This window comes from Triticum dicoccoides, chromosome 4A (assembly GCF_002162155.2).
Source record: "Triticum dicoccoides isolate Atlit2015 ecotype Zavitan chromosome 4A, WEW_v2.0, whole genome shotgun sequence".
NCBI lineage: Eukaryota > Viridiplantae > Streptophyta > Magnoliopsida > Poales > Poaceae > Triticum > Triticum dicoccoides.
Window position 1 is genome coordinate 735,368,147 of NC_041386.1, and position 24,870 is coordinate 735,393,016.

Genomic DNA, 24,870 nt, shown 5'->3' on the forward strand with positions numbered 1-24,870 from the left:
TATTCTCAATACAATGATCTCTTGGAGATCCATATGATACGACAAGTAGCGCCGTCAAACTAGGAAGACTGAACCGGACCTGGCATAAGGACATTGATACGGCAAGTAGTGCACGCCATCATATGTTCAGAAATAGCATCATCTCCTAGAGGCAGAAAAAAGTAAATTGGTGGCTACATGTACAGAAGTGTTGACAAGATAACAGTTTTAGGGGTAAATATGCATCTCCCAATCCTTGATATTTCTGGAAATCAGCACCTTACATGAACTAAATAATACAATAAAGCCGAAGGTCACATATGAAATAAGGAAACCATGCAAGTATCACTACTTGCTAGCAAAAGATTGTGGCATGAGATCCAAAGAGAGCACACAACCTCTACTTAATAGCAAAAGAAAAGAAAAATTGTCGCATCAGATCAAAGAGACTAGATAGAATCCTTTGTTCGTTCCCTACCCATCTCCCTTTCTGCCTCTTCTTCCTTCCTGCTCTCACCGATGGACGGTCAGCGGCTAAGCATCACTATGGAAAGGCACAGAGAGAGGATCCCACCTCAGCTTGATGCCCTCGTTGCCTCAGAGCAATTATCCAGCTATGCGTGATCAGCCCAACCAACACGAGAAAGACAGCCTGGCACTCCTTCAAATTATAAACTCATTAATCTACACAAAATGATTGTTAGCATGTTCTACTGCAGAAAATTGATACACTAACCAGCCAACCAAACGAAGTTGTGGAACAATTTCTTTGTACTGGTCAATTAATTACTTGTCTGAAGTCATCACACAATTGGTTATTAAGAATCAGGATAGAAGCTAAATACCTTTTGATCATGAGGGCATCAGATCATCCTCATCCAATCCTGAGGTGGTCCTCCTTAAAATACTCTGCTCATTTGGATCTGGAGTATCCCATATGAAGTGCAAGCTCCCGTTATTGAAGGACAGAATGCCTAATTAAAGGACGTAGTCATAATTCACCAATTCTTTTAGCAGAAACAATAAAATGCAAAATGAAGAGTTAAATTTTCTGGACGTAATGATTTCAACAATGCACAAAATTATCCATTAATTGATTTTGGTGAAATCAATCCCAAGATCAAATTTAAGGGAAAAAAGCATGTGAAAGAGCAACAGTCACCTACATTAAGAAGGGAAAAGATTCCTTGATACAACAAACAAACTAAATTGAATGACCCATGGGAGTAAAAGATGTGTCATGGCATATCTGCTAAACTGGAACATATGAAAATCGACAGAAAAGTAGCTCCACACAAAGGGCATTCCATACACAAAGGAAATATGTGGCATCCAATGTTTTTCCCTATCCATCTCCCTTTCTGCCTCTTGAAGTTCTCTGCTCCCACCGGTGGTGGAACACCGCAGATGGCCAGACCACTATGGGAAGGCACGAGAAGGGGATGTCACCTAAGATTGATGCCCTTGCAGGCTATACACGAATAGCCCGGCTGACGCGAGGAATACGGCCGGGTGCTCCTCCCGGCTATGTCGATGGCGAGCTTCTCAGGGCCGAGCAGGTGCGGGAGCGGCAGCCTCCGCTCTTCCCGGCAGTGATGCAACAGCGGCGTCGCCGTCGCTGAGCTCGCCAGCGAGGATGGGGTCGTGCCCGTGGCGGTGGTTACCAGCCTTCACCGTCGCTGCAGTCACCTCGGTGTCGCTATCGAGGTCGCAACGGTACGGTTGTATCCAATACTTGACAGGGCGAGGGGAAGAAGTACCACGACACCACCATCTCATCCAGTTGCCCAACCTTTATCCCTCTATCCCGGCGTCGCGCCTCAATCGCATGCGGGAGATAGGAGGAGGCCCAACGGCGGCAGCAGGAGATTAGGAAGGACAGGAGAGTCGCGAGGAGACCCCGAATAGGTCATGGGATTTTTTCCCATCGCTACGCACGACGTGGCACTCGCGAGCGAGCCGGCCGGGATGGTTGCGGCGGCGGCGATGGAAACCCTAGCCGCTGGGTGGAAAGAAGGCGAGAGGATGCGTGTGGGATTAGAAAATGAGGCACAGGAGAAGCCAGCGACTGGCCAACCAATCGACCTATTCACGCTCCTGCGACATAACAGTCTTGCCCAACCCGTTCGCTAGCTCATCCGATTTTCTGGTCGTACCTGTCATGAGGCGGACATCGCGAGGAGGCGCCATAGTCGCATACCTTATTGTGTTTGATGAGAGAGCAACTAGTTGACGAGCGCTCCTTGGGAGCCTCACAACAATCTGCGCCACTTGGCGCGCTGTCAGCCGCCGCCACATGTCACGCTCTGGATGCTTCCTTTGGATTTTATTTTTTTATTTTTCTACATGCGTTTTCGGCTTTTTAAACGATTTTCCCCCTTTTTCACAAAAAAATTCTGCACGCATTTGAACCAAAAACAACTTAAAAAATTGCGCAAAGAACGCACTTTTTTTACTTCCGTGAAAGGCGCGGTTTTGCTTTTGCGAGAGGCACAACCATGTCTCTCGGAAAGGGAAAAAACGTGTTTTCTGTTTTTTTTCCGTTCCGCGAGAGGCACGGTTTTGCTTCCATGAGAGCCACGGTTGTGCTTTCGCGAGAAAACGGGAAAACGCGTTTTCTGTTTTTTTTTCTTCCACGAGAGGCATGGTTTTGCTTCTGCGAGAGGCACGGTTGTGATTTCGCGAGAGGCACGGTCGTGCCTCTTTCAGAAAGGAAAAGTATTGTGCTCCCCTTTCGGTATTTTCGTCTGTTTTTTTTTGCGAGAAAAAAATTCGTCAAAACCTATCAACATGAGGTCCAGTTTTGCAGTTCTTGACGCTAGGAATCCAACGGTGAAAACGGTTCGAGATTTGGACGCACGGTTTAAGAGATAAAACATTTTAAATAAACGGATCTACGAAAAAAGGGAAAACTCCCATGTCGCGACAAGTGGCGCACATGCAGCGCTCCACTTGTCACAACCTGTGAAGGTGGGAGTGATCTTTGCAATGAGTACTCCTCAATCAGTGATTTCGTCCTCATGATTCTCTTTTTATCACGTTGAATATTGCTTTAAGTTAATATAAAGTGTGGGATCTCTCAAAAAAAGGTGCTATTTGATTCAAAATATTTTTGTAGAAATGTTGAATGATTCCCATAATTTTTTCGATAGGATTAGAATCCTTAGGATTTTTTTCTACATTGGTTATTCGATTCGTAGGATCAAATCCTTTTCCTCTAAGAATTTCCTTTGTAGTATATTCTATAGAAATTTTAGGTCTTTGGCTCATAGGAGAGATGCTGAGATGGTGACAGATGTTGCCGAGATTGTGACTTCAGACTTATTGATGTATTACTTTCTAATGTCTTCATGCACTGCAATATGCATCTATCTGAATATTTAGTTAATGCCCTAAATATGCCATCGCGATATTAATTTTATAGGTTACAACTTCAGAACCCACCAATTATATAATCCAAGAATTTAATGATATAAGTCGGAATTCTAACTATCAATACAAATAAATTCTTCCTAACAATGAATTATACGCATCCATGCATATTCACGAAAACAAACATCATTGCTTGAAATTTTACAAGGAGGAATGGTAGTGGTGTACATTTTGATCGGGATCTCAGAGAAGTGGTGAAGGAATTCTAATTAAATGAACTAGCAAAAATTATACAAGATGAAATATTATATAAAAATATCTGTTCTAAATAAGATGTTAGCAATAATGAAGAAATTGGTTTTAAGATGTAATTCATTGAACTTTAATTATGTTGTCAGTAGGCGTAGTTTCATTCTATGTTTTTCTTCCTAAAACACACAGTCCTATTTGTTTCCCTATTTGCAACCTTTAAAATTTTATCATGAAATATTTGCCTAGACAGGTAAAAATGGATTCAAACTTAATCACGGAGGTAAAGTTTAAACGTAAAACACTATGAACAAAATGACATGGCAAAACGCGTATCTGTTGCCTTGTGTGGGAATTTTTGTTACCAATCAGATGTGGTTCTCATCATGGATTTGCCAATGATTCGAGGCTCTCCGAGAGAATATGGCGCACCAATCCCAGCATCATGTATGACCTCCTATGTGTTATATTAGTATATATTTTTATATTGGGGTCCAACGACATATCTATACGAAGAATGAGTCTATTAGACTTCCACACAACTAGATATGGAAATTAACACTCGGTGGGCGACCAAAATAAGGTCGCACTTTGCTAGCTGCACAAACTTTTGTCGGACTCCACAATCAGCTATTTATACTAAATAATTGTATTTCCTTATAACTCATTATCAGAAAATTTAACTTGTATTTCATCCAATTCGATTTTTTTACTAATGACACAAGCTTCTATCGTCATAAATACAAATAATTTAGTAGAATATAATTTTATCATGGAAATTATGTTACGTTTTCAAATTTAGTCTGGGCTATTTTGTTAAAGTAAATTCTAATCTAAATTTAACAAAGCAAAACAAAAGTATATAATCATGTGCACCCATCTATGGAGTGTGTTTTTTTCATTTATTTAGAGATAACAAACCAAGACATGCGTCAGATATAGTTTTGGTGGTCTATACATGCATCGAGGTAGACATTTTATATTTATTATAGAATTTGTATTTCTGAATGCTCTTTTCATAAATATCTTTATTGAGGATTCTATGATGCACGAGTGTAAAAAGTATATTATAGTTATCTCATCTCAAATTTAAGTATACTTAGTCTATTAATTGATTAGGTCATCTTCTCATATACTCTCAATATGAGATATTTTGGGATGTCTAATCGATGTGTTGTTACATTATATTATATCCGACATATGAATAATGTACTATAGGAGTCTTCAACACATTACCATGTACGTTAGTTTTCTTATTTTAATAGACAATGTAACATGTGCATGATGAAATACAAGTTAGTTCTTTTATGTACAAGAACAATTTTTCCATAGGTGTGCAACAATCACATAATAAGAGTCCAGATTTTAGAGTTTGTATGCATTGCTACTACAAGGGATAAATTAAGGTAGTCCATTAAAATCCAATCCATTTCGAAGAGAACATGTAATACCCAATACACACAACAAACTATAAACACAAGAAGATGTCCCTCGTGTTGCTGCGTTAACTTTGTTGAAAAAAACTGCAAAAAAACTTGTTAAAAATAACTAAAGCTCGTAGAAAGAAATATAAGGTTGAAAAATCAATACAAACAATGAACTGTCTGTAAATAGAAAAAATGACTTACAACTAAAAATTTCATTTCGAAAAGAAAATGTGAAGGATGGCAGACATGCATGTAATGATATGGCACCGTTACATGCATATACTAATGCAAAAGTAATTGTAATTTATAAATTAAATGCATGGCTTGCTTATGTGGCAGACTTAATGCGTGGCATAGTGGAGACGCTGAGGCGGAATGTATGCATGTTGAGAGAAGACTTAAATGCATGGCTTAGTGGGGACTTTGATCCGGACACTTTGCATGTTGGGAGAATTGTGATGAACTTTTTAAGAATAGTACATGATGCCCCATGGGCTGATGCGGGAACTCTTTGTCCGACGTAGATGATAATACATAAATTGAATAACTTTGTGTGCATAGTAGATATATGATAGTTATTGTGTGTATTTTGTGTGACTCTTGTTGTAAATCAATCTTTTGCATTTTAGTACACAAATTGTACCAATATAGCCAAGTAGTTGTTACGTAAGTTCATCAGCAAATGTAAAAATAGGTATTACAATAGATAATTGTATCTGCTCATAATAAAAATAATAATATGCGATAACAAACAATTAAAACGAAGCTCATGAGACATTGATAATATTAAGTCCTTTGGCTTCGTTAAACAAAGAACATCTACAATAGTTTACAACAGATCATTAGTGGGAACTGCTACTTCCTCTTTCGAAGTAAAAAAAGGTATGTTCTGACCCAAAGCTAATGGAAATAGTAGTGGTTGATATTTCGAAGTAAGGGATGATAGCGTCCATAGGCTTCATTTTGCAAATGATAGTACAGAAAGCTATACGAAAAATATTATAAAGAGCTAATGAATCTGACCACTATGCAAGCTATAAAAAATTCAAATAGATGGAATGCTGAGATTGCGCACAAATTAGTAACATTGTGAGTATAGATAGAGAAGATGGCACTAGTTTTGTAGTGTCTCAATTGCATGTCCACCCACGCGACTCGCAACTCATATCGTAGTTTTGTGTAGTTGTCCTAGTTGCAATTCCTATCTCGACTCGCAACTCGTATCGCAATTTTGTGTAGTTGTCCCAGTTGCAAGTCCACCCTTGACTCGCAACTCGCCCTATGTTTAGTTTTTCATCCCGGTTGCAGGTCCACCATTGACTCGCAGTTGGGCATGTAGTTTGTTTCATCCCGGTTGCAAGTCAACGCTTGACTCGCAACTGGGCTCATTGTTTTGTAGTTGTCTTAATTGTAAGTCCATGCTCAACTTGCAACTGGGATCATAGTTTTTTTTGTCCCAGTTGCAAGTCCACCCTCGACTCGCACCTTGGCCCGTAGCCTGTTATTGTCCTAGTTGCAAGTCTGCCATTGACTCACAACTGGGATGTATTTTGTTTTTCATCTCAGTTACAAGTCCACCCTCAACTCGCAACTCATATCATAGTTTTACATACTTGTTTCAGTTACAAGTACACCCCTCCACTCACAACTAGGCATGTAGTATGTTTTATCTCAGTTGCAAGCCCACCATTGACTCGCAATCGGGCATGTGTTTTGTCTTTCATCTCATTTTGCAAGTCGACCATTGAATCGCAATTGGGAATATAATTTGTTTCATCCCAGTTGCAAGCTGACCCTTGACTCACAACTGGACTTGTAGTTTCGTAGTTGTCCTAGTTGCAAGTCCACCTTCGACTCGCAATTGGGCTCATAGTTCTCCCAGTTGCAAGCCCACCCTCGACTCGCAAATAGGCATCTGTTTTGTTTTTCATCCCAGTTGCAAGTCCACGCTTGACTCGCACCTGGGACCTTAGTTGTTTCATTCAAGTTGCAAGTCGACCCTTGACTCGCAACTGGGCCATTTTTTGGTGGTTGTCTTAATTGCAAGTCCATGCTCGACTTGTAACTAGGATCATCGTTTGTTGTTGTCCCAATTGCAAGTCCACCCTCGACTCGTAATTGGGTGCATATTTTGTTGTTCTCCCAGTTGCAAGTCCACCCTCGACTCGCAACTAGGATGTGTTTTGTTTTTCATCTCAATTGCAAGTCAACCCTCAACTCGCAATTCGTATAGTCTGTTATACTTGTCTCGGTTACAAGTCCACCCTCGACTCGCAATTAGGCCCGTGGTGTTTTTTATCACAGTTGCAAGCCCACCATTGACTTGCAACCGAGCCTATGTTTTTGTCTCTCATCCTAGTTGCAACTCCATCATTGACTCGCAACTAGGACCGTGGTTAGTTTTATCTCAGTTGCAACTTAACCCCTGACTCACAACTGGCCTCATGGTTTGTAGTTGTCCCAGATGTATGTCCATGCTCAACTCGCAACTCATCTCGTAGTTGTCCCAGTTGCAAGCCCATCCTTTGTCACACAACTCTTGTGTTTTTATCTCGACACACAACTTGCCCCGACCCCTAGTTCCATGTCCAACCCCAACATGTAAACCCACCTGACCCAGTTGCATGTCGAAGCCAAACATGCAACTCATGCCCGACATAGTTGTATGTCCACTCTCGCCACAAAACTCGTTCCCAACCTAGTACCCATATATAGTTGTATTTTTTGCAAATACATGTCCACTTTTGTAATACACACTGTATAATTTTTTTTTCTATATATGGGAACATTTTTTTACCACACATTGAACATTTAAAAAAAATACATGATGAATATTTTTTAGAATACAAGCCCTAGCATGTTTTGTAATACATGCTAAACATTCTAAAATATTATTATTAAATACCAACATTTTATTTACATTGCATAAATTGTTTCTAGAAAATGACATGTCTTGTTGAAATACGTGAAGTTTCTTTTCAAAAATTATCACCAACATTTACTTGCATGTTACGATTTTGGTCCATTGTATAATATATTTTTTGAAACATCACAAAACATCATTTTGAAATGCATAAAAAAATTTAAATGGTGCAAACTAATTTTTTATTGAAAGTTTATTATTAAAATAAAATAGAATAAATATATTCTTTTTTTCAGAAAAGGTTTGGAATTTTCATAAGTGTCCGCACTCTAAAAGCTGTTCGGGGATTTTTAAAAATTGTCCATGTTTTCAAATTTTGTTCAAGAAGAAATTGTTCAGAATACCAAATTTTGTTCTTATATTTTAAAAAATCAAAATTATAAAGTTTTATTCACATTTGAAAATAATTTTCGAAATTTAAAAGTTTTTTTTAATATTCGACATTTAGAAAAACCACTATATGTAGAAAAGGTTTATTGTAACATGCCTTCTAATCTGGATGCTGTGTTCTGTTCTTAAACATTCCGTTTCCTAAATGTGAGGAGAAGCTTTTGGCTGGACTTGTAAGAGCTCTTGTTCCCCACGATGAGGTACAGAGTTCAATTCCTGTACTGTGTCAATTACATTGTTTGTTCGTTCTTTTTTTGCGTCCAGTCAGGAAAAAAACAAACTTAGATGTGAGATACTATCTCACATCTAGATGTTATATAGACAAACCTACAGGAAAAAGAGATATGTCGGGAGTTTTTTTTTTTTGCCAACTCAACTAAACCCTTCGCCAGTCTTTCGTTCGTTCCCGTCAGAAGCGAATCCTCCCTCGCTGGCCGCCCTCGCCGCCCTAATCCAAATCCAAGGTACGTACTATCTTCCTCGACTCACCACCCAAAGATCACCACCGGCTACGTACTCTGTTCGATTTTTACCTGCAAGATAGATGATTTCCTCTCTCTATTTGCAGATCCCCTGTATCATACGCTCTCCCGCTTCCGATCCATGGAGGGGGCGGAGAGAGGGGGGAACTTCGAGAGGAACACCAAGTCTAGGCTGGAAACCCATCTGAGGGCCACAACGGAGGCAGCCGGCCTGTTCACCGACGACCTCATCCTGGAAATTCTCTCCTGCCTGCCCGCCAGATCCCTCCACCGCTTCAAGTGCGTCTCCGTGTCCTGGCGAGATCTCATCGCCGACCCCTCCAACCGCAAGAAGCTCCGCCAGACCCTCGCCGGCTTCCTCTACTTCACCAGCGACGACAGCGGGGATCGCCACCACTTCGCCAGCGTCTCCGGCGGCGCAGCCCCGTTCGACCCTTCCCTCCCTTGCCTGCAACCTACCAAGTACAAGTACATGGCCCAGGTGGACGCCTGCAATGGCCTCCTTCTCTACCGCGGCAGCAACAAGAAGATGATGGCCTATTGGAATTGGAATTGGGCAGAGGATGATTTCCATTTTGTTGTGTGCAATCCCGTCACTGGGAGGTGGGTGGAGCTGCCCCCTTCACCGCAGGCGCCGGAAAACCGATTTAGCTGTACCGCAGGTCTGGCTTTTGATCCTGCGGTCTCGTCCAATTTCTACATTCTTCACTCCGAGCAGATTTTTGTGGGATGTTACATCACAGGAGTGAACATCTACTCGTCGCGGACAGGATCCTGGACTCGCAGGGATAGTGGGATGGTTGAGAAAGTGTCGCTCTGCTTCTTTAGTAAGTATGTCTTTGTTTGCGGTATAATGTACACGGTTGGCAGCCTGAAGCACAAGCATGAGTATGTGCTGCTGGGGGTGGACATGGAGGGGAAAGTGTGGAAGACTATCCGCGTGCCTAACGGTCCAAGAATTGGTGCAATTGGATTGTCGCAGGGGTGCTTACACTATTCTGTAGATTCCGTGGTTCCCATCGATGATAACAATGAATGCCTAGATTCTGAGATAACACTCTGGTACCTCAAGGATCATGACAGTAAAGAATTAGTGCTGAAGCATACCGCCAACACCGGAATCCCACTTATCCCACTTAATCCTTATTAGTTTTGATGGGATGCCCACTTTCTCAATATCAAGCTATGTTGGGACTTGGTGGATTGGTGGTGGGACTCCCAACTATAGTCCCACCTGCAGCCTGATACATGCCTGTCCAGAAGAACAGCCAGTGCAAGGCAAATAAGAACAAGAGTAACAATGTCCTTCGAAATCGACGAAATGACATTATGCTTATAGGTTTACCAAGCATACCGCCAACACCAATAAGCTTATGAGCATGACTGGGAAGAAGTACAGAGTGGTTGAGATTCATCCGCATTGCGACACCATTTTCCTTGTTTCATGTGGAGGTGATACCTTGGTGGAGTATGATATGCAGCATCAGAAAGTTGGATGTATCCTTAAGCTTGAGAAAGATAGCATACAAAAATTTCTACCCTATGTTTGTGCAGCATCAGATGCGCCGACGTCTCTGATCTGAATCCGAGAGGGCAAATTCCAGGGGAGCTCTTATAGGGCGCTTCTTTGCGCAAGTAGTGCTCACCAAGGTTTTGGTTACTGGTCGAAATTTTAAGATTTCCCATGGTTATCGCGTATTTTCGTGCCCCTCGGTAAATCCCCATACCGAGCAAAAAATACCATTTTTTTGAATTTTTATAATTTAAATGCTCGATTTATAGTAAAGTACATAGGATCTAATATTGCCATGAGAGTTGGTTCTGACGTGTTGGTAGCAACCTAGTTCCAGATTTGAGAGGTCTCTAGTTCGAGTGTTCGTTCATTCACTTATTTGAATTCAAAATTCGACTATAAAATTCATTCAAAATATGCTCGGTATTTCTCGGTAACCGTGGTAACCACGTTTACCAGTCCCCCTCGGTAAAATTGCCTCATTTGGTAACCAAAATCTTGGCGCTCACGCAGCCTGACACTTGGGCCGGCCAAACGCGCTTGCTCGCTTGGCATGTTGCTTTAGCTGGCCAGTCCCTTCGCTCGTTTGCTGTTGACTGGGCACTGGACCAGCCAACGATTGACTTTAGGAAAAAAATCGCAAAAATAAAAAAAATTGTGAATTAAAAAATGTTGATGGATTTTTAAGAAAAGTTCATCAAATTTTAAAAAAGTTTATTGATTTTGTAAAAAACTTCATGAATTTGAAAAAAAGTTCATCAATTTTAGAAAAGTTCATGAATTTGAAGAAATGTTCATCAATTTTTTTTTAAAAAACTCAAAAACCTTTAAAAATGTTCATAGATTTTGGAAAAAGTTCATCGATTTTGAAGAAAAAAAATCATTAATTTGAAAAAGTTCATCGATTTTGATTTTTTTTTACGAATCTGGTATTATTAGAATTTAAGAAATACAAAAAAGGACAAGGAAATAGAAAAAGAACAAGAAAAAAGGAAAAGGAACAAGAAACGAAAGGAAAATAATAATGAAAAAACCATCGGAAAAATGTCCAGCGAACCGGAAATAACCAATTATACCGGGGCTTTCGGCGAACTGAGAAAGAATAAAAAGAAATGAAGAAGTATGAATTGCGTTAGTTGTCCCTAGTGGTTAATGCAGAAATGCCCACTACCGGGAAGGCAAGGAGGCTAGTTTTAAAGGCCTCACAACCAATTGAGTTGGCTGGTGCGTCCAACATGAGGCAGACCCAAATTTGCCCATGTCAAAAAAATAATTGATAAACACATGTCACAAATAAGCATAATAAAAATTTAATTAAACATAAGTGGCTGATCAACCGACGTCCAAAGTCCACTTAAAATATAATTAAACATTAATTAAAAACAAAAAAGTTTGCGCATGCACGCTGCCCTAGACCTTCGTCTTGCCCTTGCGTGTTGTTGCCATTGCCGCTGGTGAGGTCGATGAAGACGGGAGGCGGCCCAGCCCACCCAAACGCCGATTGGTAGGCTACCAGGGCAGCCTCCTCCCGCGTCTGCTGCTGCGGTGGCATTGCGGCTCGCTTCTCCTCCTCCTCCTCCTCCTCCTCAAGGCGCAACGCCTCCTCCTCCTGCTCCAAGTGCATCTGCTGCTGGCCATCGGCCTTCTCCTCGGCGAGCTAGTGCGCCTTCCAGCGCTTAAGGTGGTCCGCCTCTTCCTCCGGCATCACGACGTAGTGGACCGGAGGCGCGCTCACCCACTCGCGGAGCTCGCCGGTCCACGTGTAGGACTCCTCCGGCCAAGTGGGTGGAGGCGGCGGGGGCTTCGGCCCCACTACAAGAAATATGTCAACTTATGACCTTCTGTCAGTGACCCTGGAAGAATAGGTCATAGATTTATGACCATTTGAGACCAATTGGTCAAAAGCTGTTCGAGGGGCTCCAAACCCTAAACCATTGCGACCATTTTGGTCAGAAAGGTCATAATTTTCTTACATGAAATGGTCATAAAGCTAACAGCGCTAGTCCGCTGCCTTATTTCTAGTTGTTAACGACCAATATAGATGGTAATAGCCTTGTAAATTGTGGTGGGTTGCTATGACTAGGCGCCACCTCATCAGTTTTGCCTATGTGTCATGTCCATGTGGCAGTTTTTGCCCTAGGTTGTGAAGCAACCTATATTTCTGTCATTCCCAAAATTCCCAAAAAATCTCATAAATTCTTTGGGTCATATCTTCGTCAAATATGTAAAAATCTTCCTTGCCTAGTTCAAAAATAATTAAAAAATATTCATTTTCCTATTCTGTTCAGAGTAACAGTTTGTGAAGGAAGTACCACTTTGGCATGTCCAAATAGTATCGATTTTCTACAGTGCTTTCCAATGCCCAAATAACCATCCTCCACCAAATGCCAGCTCAATCCATTCATTATTTTGAGCCGAGCTTCAACATTCGTATTTATGTCCAGTGTGGTGGTTTGCAAAGCAAGTACCACCTAGGCTCCTCCTTTTGAGCTGAAAATTTGTGAAAACAGTTTTATTAGTAACTGATCATCCTCAGCCAAAACTCACGCCCATTAGCCATGTACATTTCCCGTACCGCTAATCAAACACTTGGCTGCTAATTCATGTTTGAGCATCGATTGGTCTCCTCGTGAGAATCTTATGTTGTAATTTTGTTCCTAGAACCAACCTGGGGAGTGCCCAACCCACTAGACATGCCTAGGCCGCCCAGAACACATGGCAACGCCACGGTCACGCGGTGACCACGCGGCGGGCATGCGAGTTTACGCGCTCTAGAGTTGGGGCCCTCGGCCACCGCCCAAACCTCGACGTATCGCCACCAAACCATGTATTTATGATTAAATAGGTCCTTATGTAACTAGAAATGATTTTTGGAAAAAATAAATAGCAAACTATGAGGCAGCTGCAGTTCAAATTTGACCCGCTACCAGCTGAATCGGCGGAAATTTGTCTTTTTCACAAGAGGTGGATCAAAAAATTTACACCCAACCATTTTGTCAATTGTGCATTAAATATGGCCTAGTATTTTATAAAAATGATTTGGTCCAATTTTGCAACAATTATTTGGTAGTTCCTTCACAAAAAAACCTCCTTTCGGGCACTCGAAAAATGGAAAATGGTTTTTTCGTCCAACGAAAATGAAAACTTCTTAGGCAACATTGTTTGCTATTCCAATATTCACCCTTGTGCACAATATGATATCATTTGAACAAACTATGCCATGAATGTGGCCATAAAATTGATCATTTGGCTTGAAAGCCATGAATCTTCACACTTGATAGCTCATTTCTGAGAACACTTTTTTAAAATAATTACCACATTACAAGTTTATTATTTTTCCTGGAAACTTGATCATATATAATGACACAATGCGAAGGTTTCCCAATTTTTTGATTTTTTTTGAATTTTTTATGCCCGTTTCAAAATGCGGTCAAAACGGCGGGCTTGACCGTTCCTAGCTAGTGGTTGAATCTTGGAATTTTTTTGGTGTTTCTATGATTAAATAGATACTTATGTACCTATAAATGATTTTTGGAAAAAATAAATAGCAAACTATGAGGCAGCTACAGTTCAAATTTCACCCGCTTCCAACTGAATCGACGACAATTTGTCTTTTTCACCAGAGGTGGATCAAAAATTTTTACACCCAACCATTTGGTCAATTGTGCATTAAATATGGCCTACTACTTTAGAAAAATGATTCGGTCCAATTCTGCAACAAATATATGGGAGGTCCTTCACAAAAAAACCTCCTTTTGGGCACTCGAAAAATGGAATATGGTTTTTTCGTCCAAAGAAAATGAAAACTTCCTTAGGCAACATTGTTTGCCATTCTAATATGCACCCTTGTGCACAATATGAGATCATTTGAACAAACTATGCCATGAATGTGGACATAAGATTGATCATTTGGCTTGAAAGCCATTGATCTCAACACGTGATAGCTCGTTTCTGAGAACATTTTTTTATAATAATTTCCGTATTACAAGTTTGTTATTTTTCCTCGGAACTTGGCCACATATGATGACACAATGCGAAGGTTACCCAATTTTTTATTTTTTTTGAATTTTTTATGCCCGTTTCAAAATGCGGTCAAAACGGCGGGAATGACCGTTCCTAGCTAGTGGTTGAATCTTGAAAAACTTTTGGTGTTTCTCTGATTAAATAGATACTTATGTACCTAGAAATGATTTTTGGAAAAAATAAATAGCAAACTATGAGGCAACTGCAGTTCAAATTTGACCCGCTTTCAGCTGAATCGGCGGAAATTTATCTTTTTCACAAGAGGTGGATCAAAAAAATTTACACCCAACCATTTTGTCAATTGAGCATTAAATATGGCCTAGTATTTTATAAAAATTTATTTGGTCCAATTTTGCAACAATTATTTGGTAGTTCCTTCACAAAAAAACCTCCTTTCGGGCACTCGAAAAATGGAAAATGGTTTTTTCGTCCAACGAAAATGAAAACTTCCTTAGGCCACATTGTTTGCTATTCCAATATGCACCCTTGTGCACAATATGAGATCATTTGAACAAACTATGCCATGAATGTGGCCATAAGATTGATCATTTGGCTTGAAAGCCATGAATCTTCACACTTGATAGCTCATTTCTGAGAACACTTTTTTAAAATAATTACCGTATTACAAGTTTATTATTTTTCCTGGAAACTTGGTCACATATAATGACACAATGCGAAGGTTTTCCAATTTTTTGATTTTTTTTGAATTGTTTATGCCCGTTTCAAAATGCAGTCAAAACGGCGGGCTTGACCGTTCCTAGCTAGTGGTTGAATCTTGGAATTTTTTTGGTGTTTCTATGATAAATAGATACTTATGTACCTATAAATGATTTTTGGAAAAAATAAATAGCAAACTATGAGGCAGCTACAGTTCAAATTTCACCCGCTTCCAGCTGAATCGGCGACAATTTGTCTTTTTCACCAGAGGTGGATCAAAACTTTTTACACCAAACCAGTTGGTCAATTGTGCATTAAATATGGCCTAGTATTTTATAAAAATGATTCGGTCCAATTCTGCAACAATTATTTGGTAGTTCCTTCACAAAAAAAACCTCCTTTCGGACACTCGGAAAATGAAAAATGGTTTTTTCGTCCAAAAAAAATGAAAACTTCCTTAGGCAACATTGTTTGCCATTCTAATATGCACCCTTGTGCACAATATGAGATCATTTGAACAAACTATGCCATGAATGTGGACATAAGATTGATCATTTGGCTTGAAAGCCATTGATCTCAACACGTGATAGCTCGTTTCTGAGAATATTTTTTTATAATAATTGTCGTATTACAAGTTTGTTATTTTTCCTCGGAACTTGGCCACATATGATGACACAATGCGAAGGTTACCCAATTTTTTATTTTTTTTGAATTTTTTATGCCCGTTTCAAAATGCGGTCAAAACGGCGGGAATGACCGTTCCTAGCTAGTGGTTGAATCTTGAAAAACTTTTGGTGTTTCTCTGACTAAATAGATACTTATGTACCTAGAAATGATTTTTGGAAAAAATAAATAGCAAACTATGAGGCAACTGCAGTTCAAATTTGACCCGCTACCAGCTGAATCGGCGGAAATTTGTCTTTTTCACAAGAGGTGGATCAAAAAAATTTACACCCAACCATTTTTTCAATTGTGCATTAAATATGGCCTAGTATTTTATAAAAATGATTTGGTCCAATTTTGCAACAATTATTTGGTAGTTCCTTCACAAAAAAACCTCCTTTCGGGCACTCGAAAAATGGAAAATGGTTTTTTCGTCCAACGAAAATGAAAACTTCTTAGGCAACATTGTTTGCTATTCCAATATTCACCCTTGTGCACAATATGAGATCATTTGAACAAACTATGCCATGAATGTGGCCATAAGATTGATCATTTGGCTTGAAAGCCATGAATCTTCACACTTGATAGCTCATTTCTGAGAACACTTTTTTAAAATAATTACTGTATTACAAGTTTATTATTTTTCCTGGAAACTTGGTCACATATAATGACACAATGCGAAGGTTTCCCAATTTTTTGATTTTTTTTGAATTTTTTATGCCCGTTTCAAAATGCGGTCAAAACGGCGGGCTTGACCGTTCCTAGCTAGTGGTTGAATCTTGGAATTTTTTTGGTGTTTCTATGATTAAATAGATACTTATGTACCTATAAATGATTTTTGGAAAAAATAAATAGCAAACTATGAGGCAACTACAGTTCAAATTTCACCCGCTTCCAGCTGAATCGACGACAATTTGTCTTTTTCACCAGAGGTGGATCAAAACTTTTTACACCCAACCATTTGGTCAATTGTGCATTAAATATGGCCTACTACTTTAGAAAAATGATTCGGTCCAATTCTGCAACAAATATATGGGAGGTCCTTCACAAAAAAACCTCCTTTTGGGCACTCGAAAAATGGAATATGGTTTTTTCGTCCAAAGAAAATGAAAACTTCCTTAGGCAACATTGTTTGCCATTCCAAGATGCAAACTTGTGCGAAATATGGAATCATTTGAGAAAACTATGAAGCAGCTATAATTAAAATTTGACCCGCTTCGTAGTGAATCATCGAAAATCCCACCTAGTATGAAACTACCTCTAGTTATTTGAGGCAACCGTACTTAAACATTGTCATAAAAATAGAAGGGAACTTACCGCCGGGCGTCGTGGTCCTGCGTTGGATCTCCTCGACGCTGCAATGGAGCTTTGGCGGGCACCATGGTGCTGCGTTGGAGCTTTTAGCACGCCGTTGAGAGCTGTAATGGAGCTTCGTGGGGATGTTATCGGTGCTGCATTGAAGTTTTTTCACGCTTGGTGCGGTCGTGACATATTGATGTGATCGAATGATAGCCAATGCGCAGATCGGGCGGCTAGCTAGGCAGATGATTTCTAGACAAAATCATCTGGCTGACTCGTAGTTCTTTGCTTATTGTTAATCGATTAAGACCAATTTACATGGTCATAACATCATCTAAGCCTATACTTCCTTCTGATTGGTCCTGGACATGTTCACGCAGATCAAGCATCAGAGACCGTCGGATACTCATAGATCCAACGGCCCACAGCCACCTCACCCTCTCATCCCTCGTCCCACCCGCAGTCCAACCACCCAAACCCTAACTCAGATCCCCACCCACTCCAGCCGCCGCTGCCCCCTTCTCCCTCCCAGATCCAATCCAAGTCAGAACCACTCGCCCTCCCGCCCCCGACCTCCATCTCCATTCTTGCGTGCGTCCGCCACCTCCCTTCGGCGGAGCTCGAGCCCCACCCCCAAGCGCCGCTGCTCCACCCTCTCCTGCGCCCATCCACTGCGCGCGTCGTCGGACTCACCATCCTTCGCTGCACCGTGGAGATGGGCGCGTGTGTGTCCGCCCTCTCGGTGGAGGCAGAGGGGTGCCGCGGCGGTGATGGGGAACAAGATCGCGTCGCCAAATACATCCACCGAATCCTCAAAACCCTAGCAGCGAAATCGACTCGATCGAAAAAGTTCTTCGTCTTCCTCGATTTGGTGCTGATTGTGGTTTGTTGGCGCACGCGCAGGAGGATGTGACGATGGAGAGGACGCCCGAGGAGGAGGAGGCCAGGCTGAGGTAGCTCGAGTTCGTGCAGCAGGCGGCCGTGCAGGCTGTCTTGCTGGTCGCCGCGGCCTACGCGTATGCCAAGCAGGGCGCCGGCCCGCTCCGCCCCGGCGTCGACTACGTCGAGGGGACCGTCAAGGCCGTCGTCGGCCCCGTCTACGACCGCTACCACGCCGTGCCGCTCGATCTCCTCAAGTTCCTCGACCACAACGTGAGAACCTCAACTTTATTTCTTAGCTGTATGCAAGGATCTATTATCCGATTCTGTTCCTGGCCGTTGCTTTTCGCCACTGGAGCACCTAGGTGTTCTCTGTTTCTTAATTTCCCGTCGCATCTGCATAGTGTTATCAGTTGTTCCCGTCGCGCGGATTTGAGTCCTGCGTAGCTCAATTCCACTGAGCTATGTGTGCACGCGTCTCGTTTGGAATCAGCAGTTTACTGCTCCCAAATTCAGATCGAAGCCTCGTTTGGGCCTTACTTAGTCGTGCCATTAGTTCAGCAGTTCGTAGAATTAGTTGAGGTGTACGTGTGGAGAAGTTGGAGCCTATGACAATCACTGGTTCCATTTACAAATAATTTTTAGGGGTTTCCAGTTTATTCAACTTGGTTGCACGATTGCCACTGATTGCTACTGTGGCATAGAGTATATGCTACAGTCATATTTGCATCAAGGTTTATTGGTGCGAGTGTGGTTGGCATGTAAGGGAGCCACTATGAAGATGGATAAGACAAATTCCACCTGCACAGGGGATGTGGATATGTGATGGTGAAATGAGGAAATGTGGTTGTAGTATTTTCTGCACAATTTCCTCGTGTCTCCATCACGGCCTCTTTGCAGGTTTAATTTCCTGGAGACTCCCTGTAGCTTCCTTCTGAAGGATGGCAATGTTGCACACATCTTAGAATGAGAGCTGAACCATTCTTATACATTTTTAAGTCCAACTGCATGCTCCCAAACTTTCTTCTGTTCTTGTGTTTGAAATGAGTTTTTTTTAGTAACTAGGGGTCATGTATCTTAATGGCTGAGCATGGAGCATAACATCAGTTATCAAATTGTGTACATTCTCACATGTGAAGCATGTACCATTTGCTAGTACTACGTAGTTGCTAGCGATGGCTAGCCTGTGTCTGGTCTTTTTGACTGGATCACATCCATATGCTCCGGTCCAATGCGCCCAGCTATAGCCTCATTTTTAATACGTTATTTTTATTTTCCAGCATTTGTTTTTTAGCTACTGCAGCGTTTCTTGAAATGATTTTTATTCTAAGCATTTTTGTCATACTCAATAAGCTAGTTCCTGAATCAAATTTGTTAATGAAATGTTTTTGTAGCATCCTATAGTTAATTAGTTGGCAAGTTTGATGTCCATTCGCCTGATTCCGTCGCCTGATTCCAGACACCTCCTCTGTTTTTTGCAGGTCTGGCAGCACCGCCGCGTCAACGAAGAAGGTGGTGACCGCGGCGGCGAGCGGTGCGAGTTGGTGGCTGCGGGACTCGACGACACGGCTCATATATGTGCTTTCGACTAATCCAGCTTTTGGTCTAGCTGGGCATTACTTTTGGTTAATTAGCTTTCGGCTCATATATGTGCTCTCTATGATACTGATGGTTCCCTAGCTAATAATATGATGATTTAATCCCCTAAGCATTGATGCATCCCATATCACCATGGCTGTTGTTTGCTGTCAAGATTTGCTTAGCCTGAATACATGGTTATGTTTTTGTGTACTGCTATCCTGTTGTCTCTATTGGATGGACAGCATCCCAGTACAAGTACTTGCTAGGTTTTACCTGTTCATGCAAATCTTGTTGGGTGTTACAAGTTGCAACACTTGGATTATTTATTAATATAACCCAGCAGCGACACTTCCATTTTAACACATGTATTAGTGTGCTAAAACTACTAAAGTACATGCTTCTTCTTACCCAGAGTAGTACATCAGGCTTTTATTAACTTGTATCAATTGTATTAACTTGTAGCCTAGTCACTGCAGTCATCTTGTGCTTTTATCTTCTGTGTGATGTCATGTGCCTTTGAGTCATATATCTTTTTAGTCCCTCTATTTCCATAAATGTGACACTGTTTTGTTTCTAAATACTTGACACATACAAGTTTGAGGGCATTATCCTAAACCCCTGTTATGATTGATCCATCTCCTCTACTTTGTTACTTGTGCTTAATTGAGATGTCACTCAAGGGTAGTGTTTGGGCTAGCATATATAAATGATATGGTTGCTTACTTTAATATGTGTGTTGGCTCAAAACTGTCAAAATATCTAGAAAGAGAATGAACTCACTTCACAGATTCTTTCAATCTTCAATGGATATGGTTTTTGCATTATGGATTCTTAATCTCGGCTGATTCCAGATTCTTCCAAGTGCGCTTTTCGGGCTGCTTGGAGCCATGCTGTCAGAGCTCTTTATTAACTGGACCATCTACACCAACAAGTCGATGTACATACACTGAGCCATAATTCTTTTGTGTCGTTGTTCCATGTGTCAAGTCAAATGCTACTCTTATTATAGTGCCCTGATGCAAGTTTCTGAATTATGCCTCTTGAACTTGCGAGTTGGGATATCTTGCAAATGCTTTAACTTTTAAACTCGAAACTGTTCCCTTTTCTGTTTGATTCAAGCTTACTCTCGTTATAATGTATTGTGTAGTTGTTGTTTCAAACTGTTTTGCTACAAGTACCATAATTTGCATTGAAGATATTGTATTCTATTGTTGTATCATTGTTTAATAAAACCACAGCATGATGCTCACATGAGATATCCACATGTTTCTGTGCTGTTTGATTCAAGCTTACTCTCATTATAATATATTCTGTTGCTGTTTTGCTACAAGCTGTGTGTTGATTTGATGACAGGAGTTTCCTTGTCCTGGTCCTATACTGTATTTTGACTCCTATGTTTCTGTGCGCGTGTGTTTAATTGATGTTGTTTCAACTTTGAATTGCTTCTGCATATGGCCTATACTGCAATTGAGATTTAAATTTGTGGTTGTTCCTCTTCTACAGATGCTCAAGTGTGAAGTGTGAAGCAAGTGTGAAGCCGTGAAGTGTGAAGCCGTCAAGTTCTACTTAGTGAAGAGTAGCATATTGTAGCATATATGTGTTGTAAAGATTGTAATAGATTTATTTAGTGGTATATTTGATGAAATTTATGTGTTCTTTTTGATTATGTATGTGATCTGAAAACTTGTGAAATGGAAACTTGACCAATGGGTCCACTTATGAAAATAATCTGTCAAATTTGTACATTTCTGACATGTGGGACCAATTTGGGAGATGACCATGACAAGTGGGACTCATTTGACTAGTGGGACCAGCTTGAATATATAACGGCTGAAAATAGAAAAGCAATAAATAATAAAAGGCCACGGGCCAACAATAAAAAAGGCTACAACGTTGGGCTTGGCCCATGAAGCCGACCAGAATTACCAAGGAAAAAAATAAAAGGCTGAATAAATGGGCTAGGCCCATGTAGAAAACCGAATTGGACCGGGCTGAATCTTGTGCCACATCAGCTTGCCACGCTGGATGCCTACGTGGCCTGGAGGAGGTTGCTAGTGACCAAAACGCCATAGTAGGAATATTTTGGTCGTAAACGTCTTTGACCATTCCAGAAGAAAGGTCGCTATAGTCAGTTTACGACGGCCAGCTTTTGACCTTCTGTTTTTGGTCACAAAAAGGTCGTAAATGGAAATTTGTGACCTTTCAGTGACCAATAGTGGTGGTCACAAGTTGACATATTTCTTGTAGTGCTCCGCCTTGGGCTCGAGAGTGATTAGCGGCGGCGATGGCGGAGGCGGGACGAAGAGCGGGGCGTGGACGGAGTCCCCCGCTGCCGACAAGGCGAGGGCTTGCTCCAGCCCATCCCATTTGGCGTCTTCCTCGATCCTGCTCTTCTCCAGCGCGTGTTTTAGGGCTAGCTCGAGGGCGTCTTGGTACACCCCCTCTTCCTCCTCCTCCTCCTCTGGCAGAACCTCGGGCGACAGCGGAGGAACGACATGGTCGACATGGACGGCCCGACGGCACTCCTCGTGCTCTAGCATGAACCAGCGCTCCCAGTTGGGGGAGTCTGGCACGTAGGCACGCATCACCTGCTACTCCGAAGTGAGGGCCTCGCGACGCCGGTGAACCTAGCACGATCCAGCGCTGCCAGTTGGGGGAGTCTAGCGCGTAGGCACGCATTGCCCGCTGCTCCGGAGTGAGGGCCTCGCGACGCCGATGAACCTAGCACGAACCAGCGCTGCCAGTTGGGGGAGTCTAGCGCGTAGGCACGCATTGCCCTCTGCTCCGGAGTGAGGGCCTCGCGACGCCGATGAACCTAGCACGAACCAGCGCTGCCAGTTGGGGGAGCTTGGCGCGTAGGCATGCATCACCCGCTGCTTCGTAGTGAGGGCCTCGCGACGCCAGTGAACCTCCTTGGCGTTCGCCCGCGCTGAGCGTGGCACTGCCGGAATGGGGATCCGCTGTGGATCCAGACGCCAACCTGCGGCAGGTTGACATTTGGATGTTGCAGTGATCAGCAGTATTGCCAGTGCCACCACGCCTGGTGGATTGGAATGTATAGACGATCCCGCTTTGGTGGCGAGCTGCGTCAAGTAGGCGGCGCGGTAGAGGAAGCCCGCGGGAAGAGCTTGCGCTAGTGCTGAGCTTCCCCTTCCCCTCCTCGTTGAAAAACCCCATGATGGCTAGGGTTTGGGCTTGCTAGGTTTTCTGGTCGCCAACAAGGGAGCACCGCGTGGCCAGATGTGGACGAGTGTTGGAAGTGGATGAGGCCAGCCCCGCCGCACGCTTTCATTACAAAGGACGGGCACACGGACCTTTCACGCATTGTGAGGCGGCCCCCGTGCATGGTAGGTGCTGCATTTCGTAAGACGCAGAGCGGCCGACTAGAGCGGGCCCGCCGCAGACACGGAGCGGACGAGGGCACGTCCGTTTCGTGTCCGAGATGACGCAAATCTGGCCCAAATTTAGGCTTGAAATGGGCCGGCGCGGACATGAAGCGAACATGATCTGGGTTTGGGTCTCTGCGTTGGGCCAACGTTCGTTCTTGTTCACATCGATCAAAAAAACATGCACGGAGGAGATGTGTCGCCCCATTAGAGTTGCTCTTGATATGCAGCCGAAGAAAGAAGAGTAAACAGAAATTCCAAAAGCAATTGCCTCACGCGCACCAAGGAAAGGTAGACACACGCGGAGTCACGATGACTGTGGCCAAACAGTGGAGTGGGGTGGGAGTAGTGCGCGGTTTCTTTCTCCAGGTCAAGCCTGGTCTGGTCGTCCTCCATTCCATTCCATTGTCCACCTCGCCCCCTCCGCATTCCGCCTCTCCGCTCCCACCCTCCCTTCCCGTCAACTTCTCCTCCGGCCCGCCCGACCTCAGCCATCCTCTGACGCTTGACCTCCGGGCCCCGGCGCCGCTTCCCCCGGCAGAGAAAGGTACCTACCGTAAGCCAGTAAGGTGGTGATAGATCCGTATCCTCCATATATAGATCTAATCTAATCAGGGGATCCTTTTTCTTCTTCAATGTTTTTTTTGGGGCATTTTTTTTTGCTTGCTAACTAGTAGTAGTAGTAATGGAGAACAAAGGTCCGTCCGTTTCCTTCAGACTTTTTAGATCGATGTCTCTTTCAGACTTCATCAGATAGATATATACTAATTTCTTCACATAGATTCATTTTTAAAGTTGTTGCTATATAATCGAGAGAAGAAGTCTGTCTGTCTCTTTCAGAATTTTTAGATCGACTTCAGACTTCAGAATAGATACACTATTTTTTTTTTTCTGCAATTGCTATTTCTTCAGTTACCCAAAAAATATAGTACTCCGCCTAACTTTTTCTTCAGACTTCAGATAGATACTCTAATTTTTTTTCTGCAATTGCTACTTCTTCAGTTACCCAAAAAATATAGTATTGGTTTCAGTCAACTTTTTGAACCTGATTATTTTCCACGCAACTGAATAATAGCAGGTCCCAATTTTCACCTTATTTGCACGTACGGCTAATGAACAACAGTAAATATGCTTCAGGAGAATAACACCACCTAACTTTCACAACCGAGATGATGGATGGCGGCCAAAGCAGCCAACCTGCTGCTCTGGAGAAAGTGTTGCTCGATGAAACCGCGGATCCGGTCCATCTACCTTTCTCACTGCTCAGCTCCATCACAGGAAATTTCTCTGAAGCTCAGGAAATCGGCAGGGGCGGGTTTGGAGCGGTTTACAAGGTAAGCAACCAGACCCTCGACCCTGAACTGAAATTACCAGAGACAATCTAGCTGATGCGATTCCATGTGAGATGCAGGGAGTGCTTCCAAGTGGTCGCACAGTCGCCGTGAAGCAGCTCTTTGAGAGGTACGAGATCCTGGACAAGAATTTCGAGAGCGAGGTTACCTGTCTCGCGGGGGTCAAGCACAAGAATACCGTGCGATTTCTCGGGTACTGCTCTGAGACGCAGCAAGTACTGATGCCATACGACGGGAAGCGTGTCTTGGCAGATGTGCGGCATAGGTTGCTCTGCTTCGAGTACATGCCCAGAGGGTGCCTTGCTGACTATCTCTCCGGTAAAATCAGATTAGCCTTATAGCTTTTCTTGCATTTCTACTATACACTAGTAGTAAATATCTACCAGCTGCAGTCCAGAGTATTTATTGTTTGCCACTCTTCTGAGCTTTGTTAATTCCTTTTGCACACTAAATGGTCCCTCCGTTCGGAATTACTTGTCTCGGAAATGGATGTATCTAGAACTAAAATACATCTAGATACATCCATTTCTGCGACAAGTAATTCCGAACGGAGGGAGTAGTTTGCAGCTCTGTTCTTATACCGCTGCAGAACATGCACTCTTCAGGGGCATATTGTGATTTCTCATCCTTCTTGCCTCAGAGAGAAGAGCACACTAAAAAATATCTTTTTCTGTTGTGGATAGAGCTTACTCGAG

The 24,870-nt window shown here is 42.5% G+C and overlaps 2 protein-coding genes across 2 annotated transcripts in view; both read left to right on the forward strand.

The window, feature by feature from the left end:
• The first annotated feature begins 8,931 nt into the window (after nucleotides 1–8,931).
• Nucleotides 8,932–10,405, forward strand: LOC119284332. Its single transcript, XM_037563501.1, has 2 exons — nucleotides 8,932–9,940; nucleotides 10,188–10,405. The coding sequence occupies exons 1-2, from the start codon at nucleotides 8,944–8,946 to the stop codon at nucleotides 10,403–10,405; spliced, it is 1,215 nt and encodes a 404-aa protein (XP_037419398.1). The 5' UTR covers nucleotides 8,932–8,943.
• A 13,568-nt stretch (nucleotides 10,406–23,973) lies between these two features.
• Nucleotides 23,974–24,870, forward strand: part of LOC119288249 (disease resistance protein RGA5-like) — a 7,877-nt gene continuing 6,980 nt past the window's right edge. Inside the window, exons 1-2 of the mRNA XM_037567881.1 lie at nucleotides 23,974–24,157; nucleotides 24,235–24,493. Coding sequence (XP_037423778.1) covers nucleotides 23,993–24,157; nucleotides 24,235–24,493 — 424 coding nt within the window. The 5' untranslated portion in view covers nucleotides 23,974–23,992. The remainder of the gene's footprint in view (nucleotides 24,158–24,234; nucleotides 24,494–24,870) is intronic.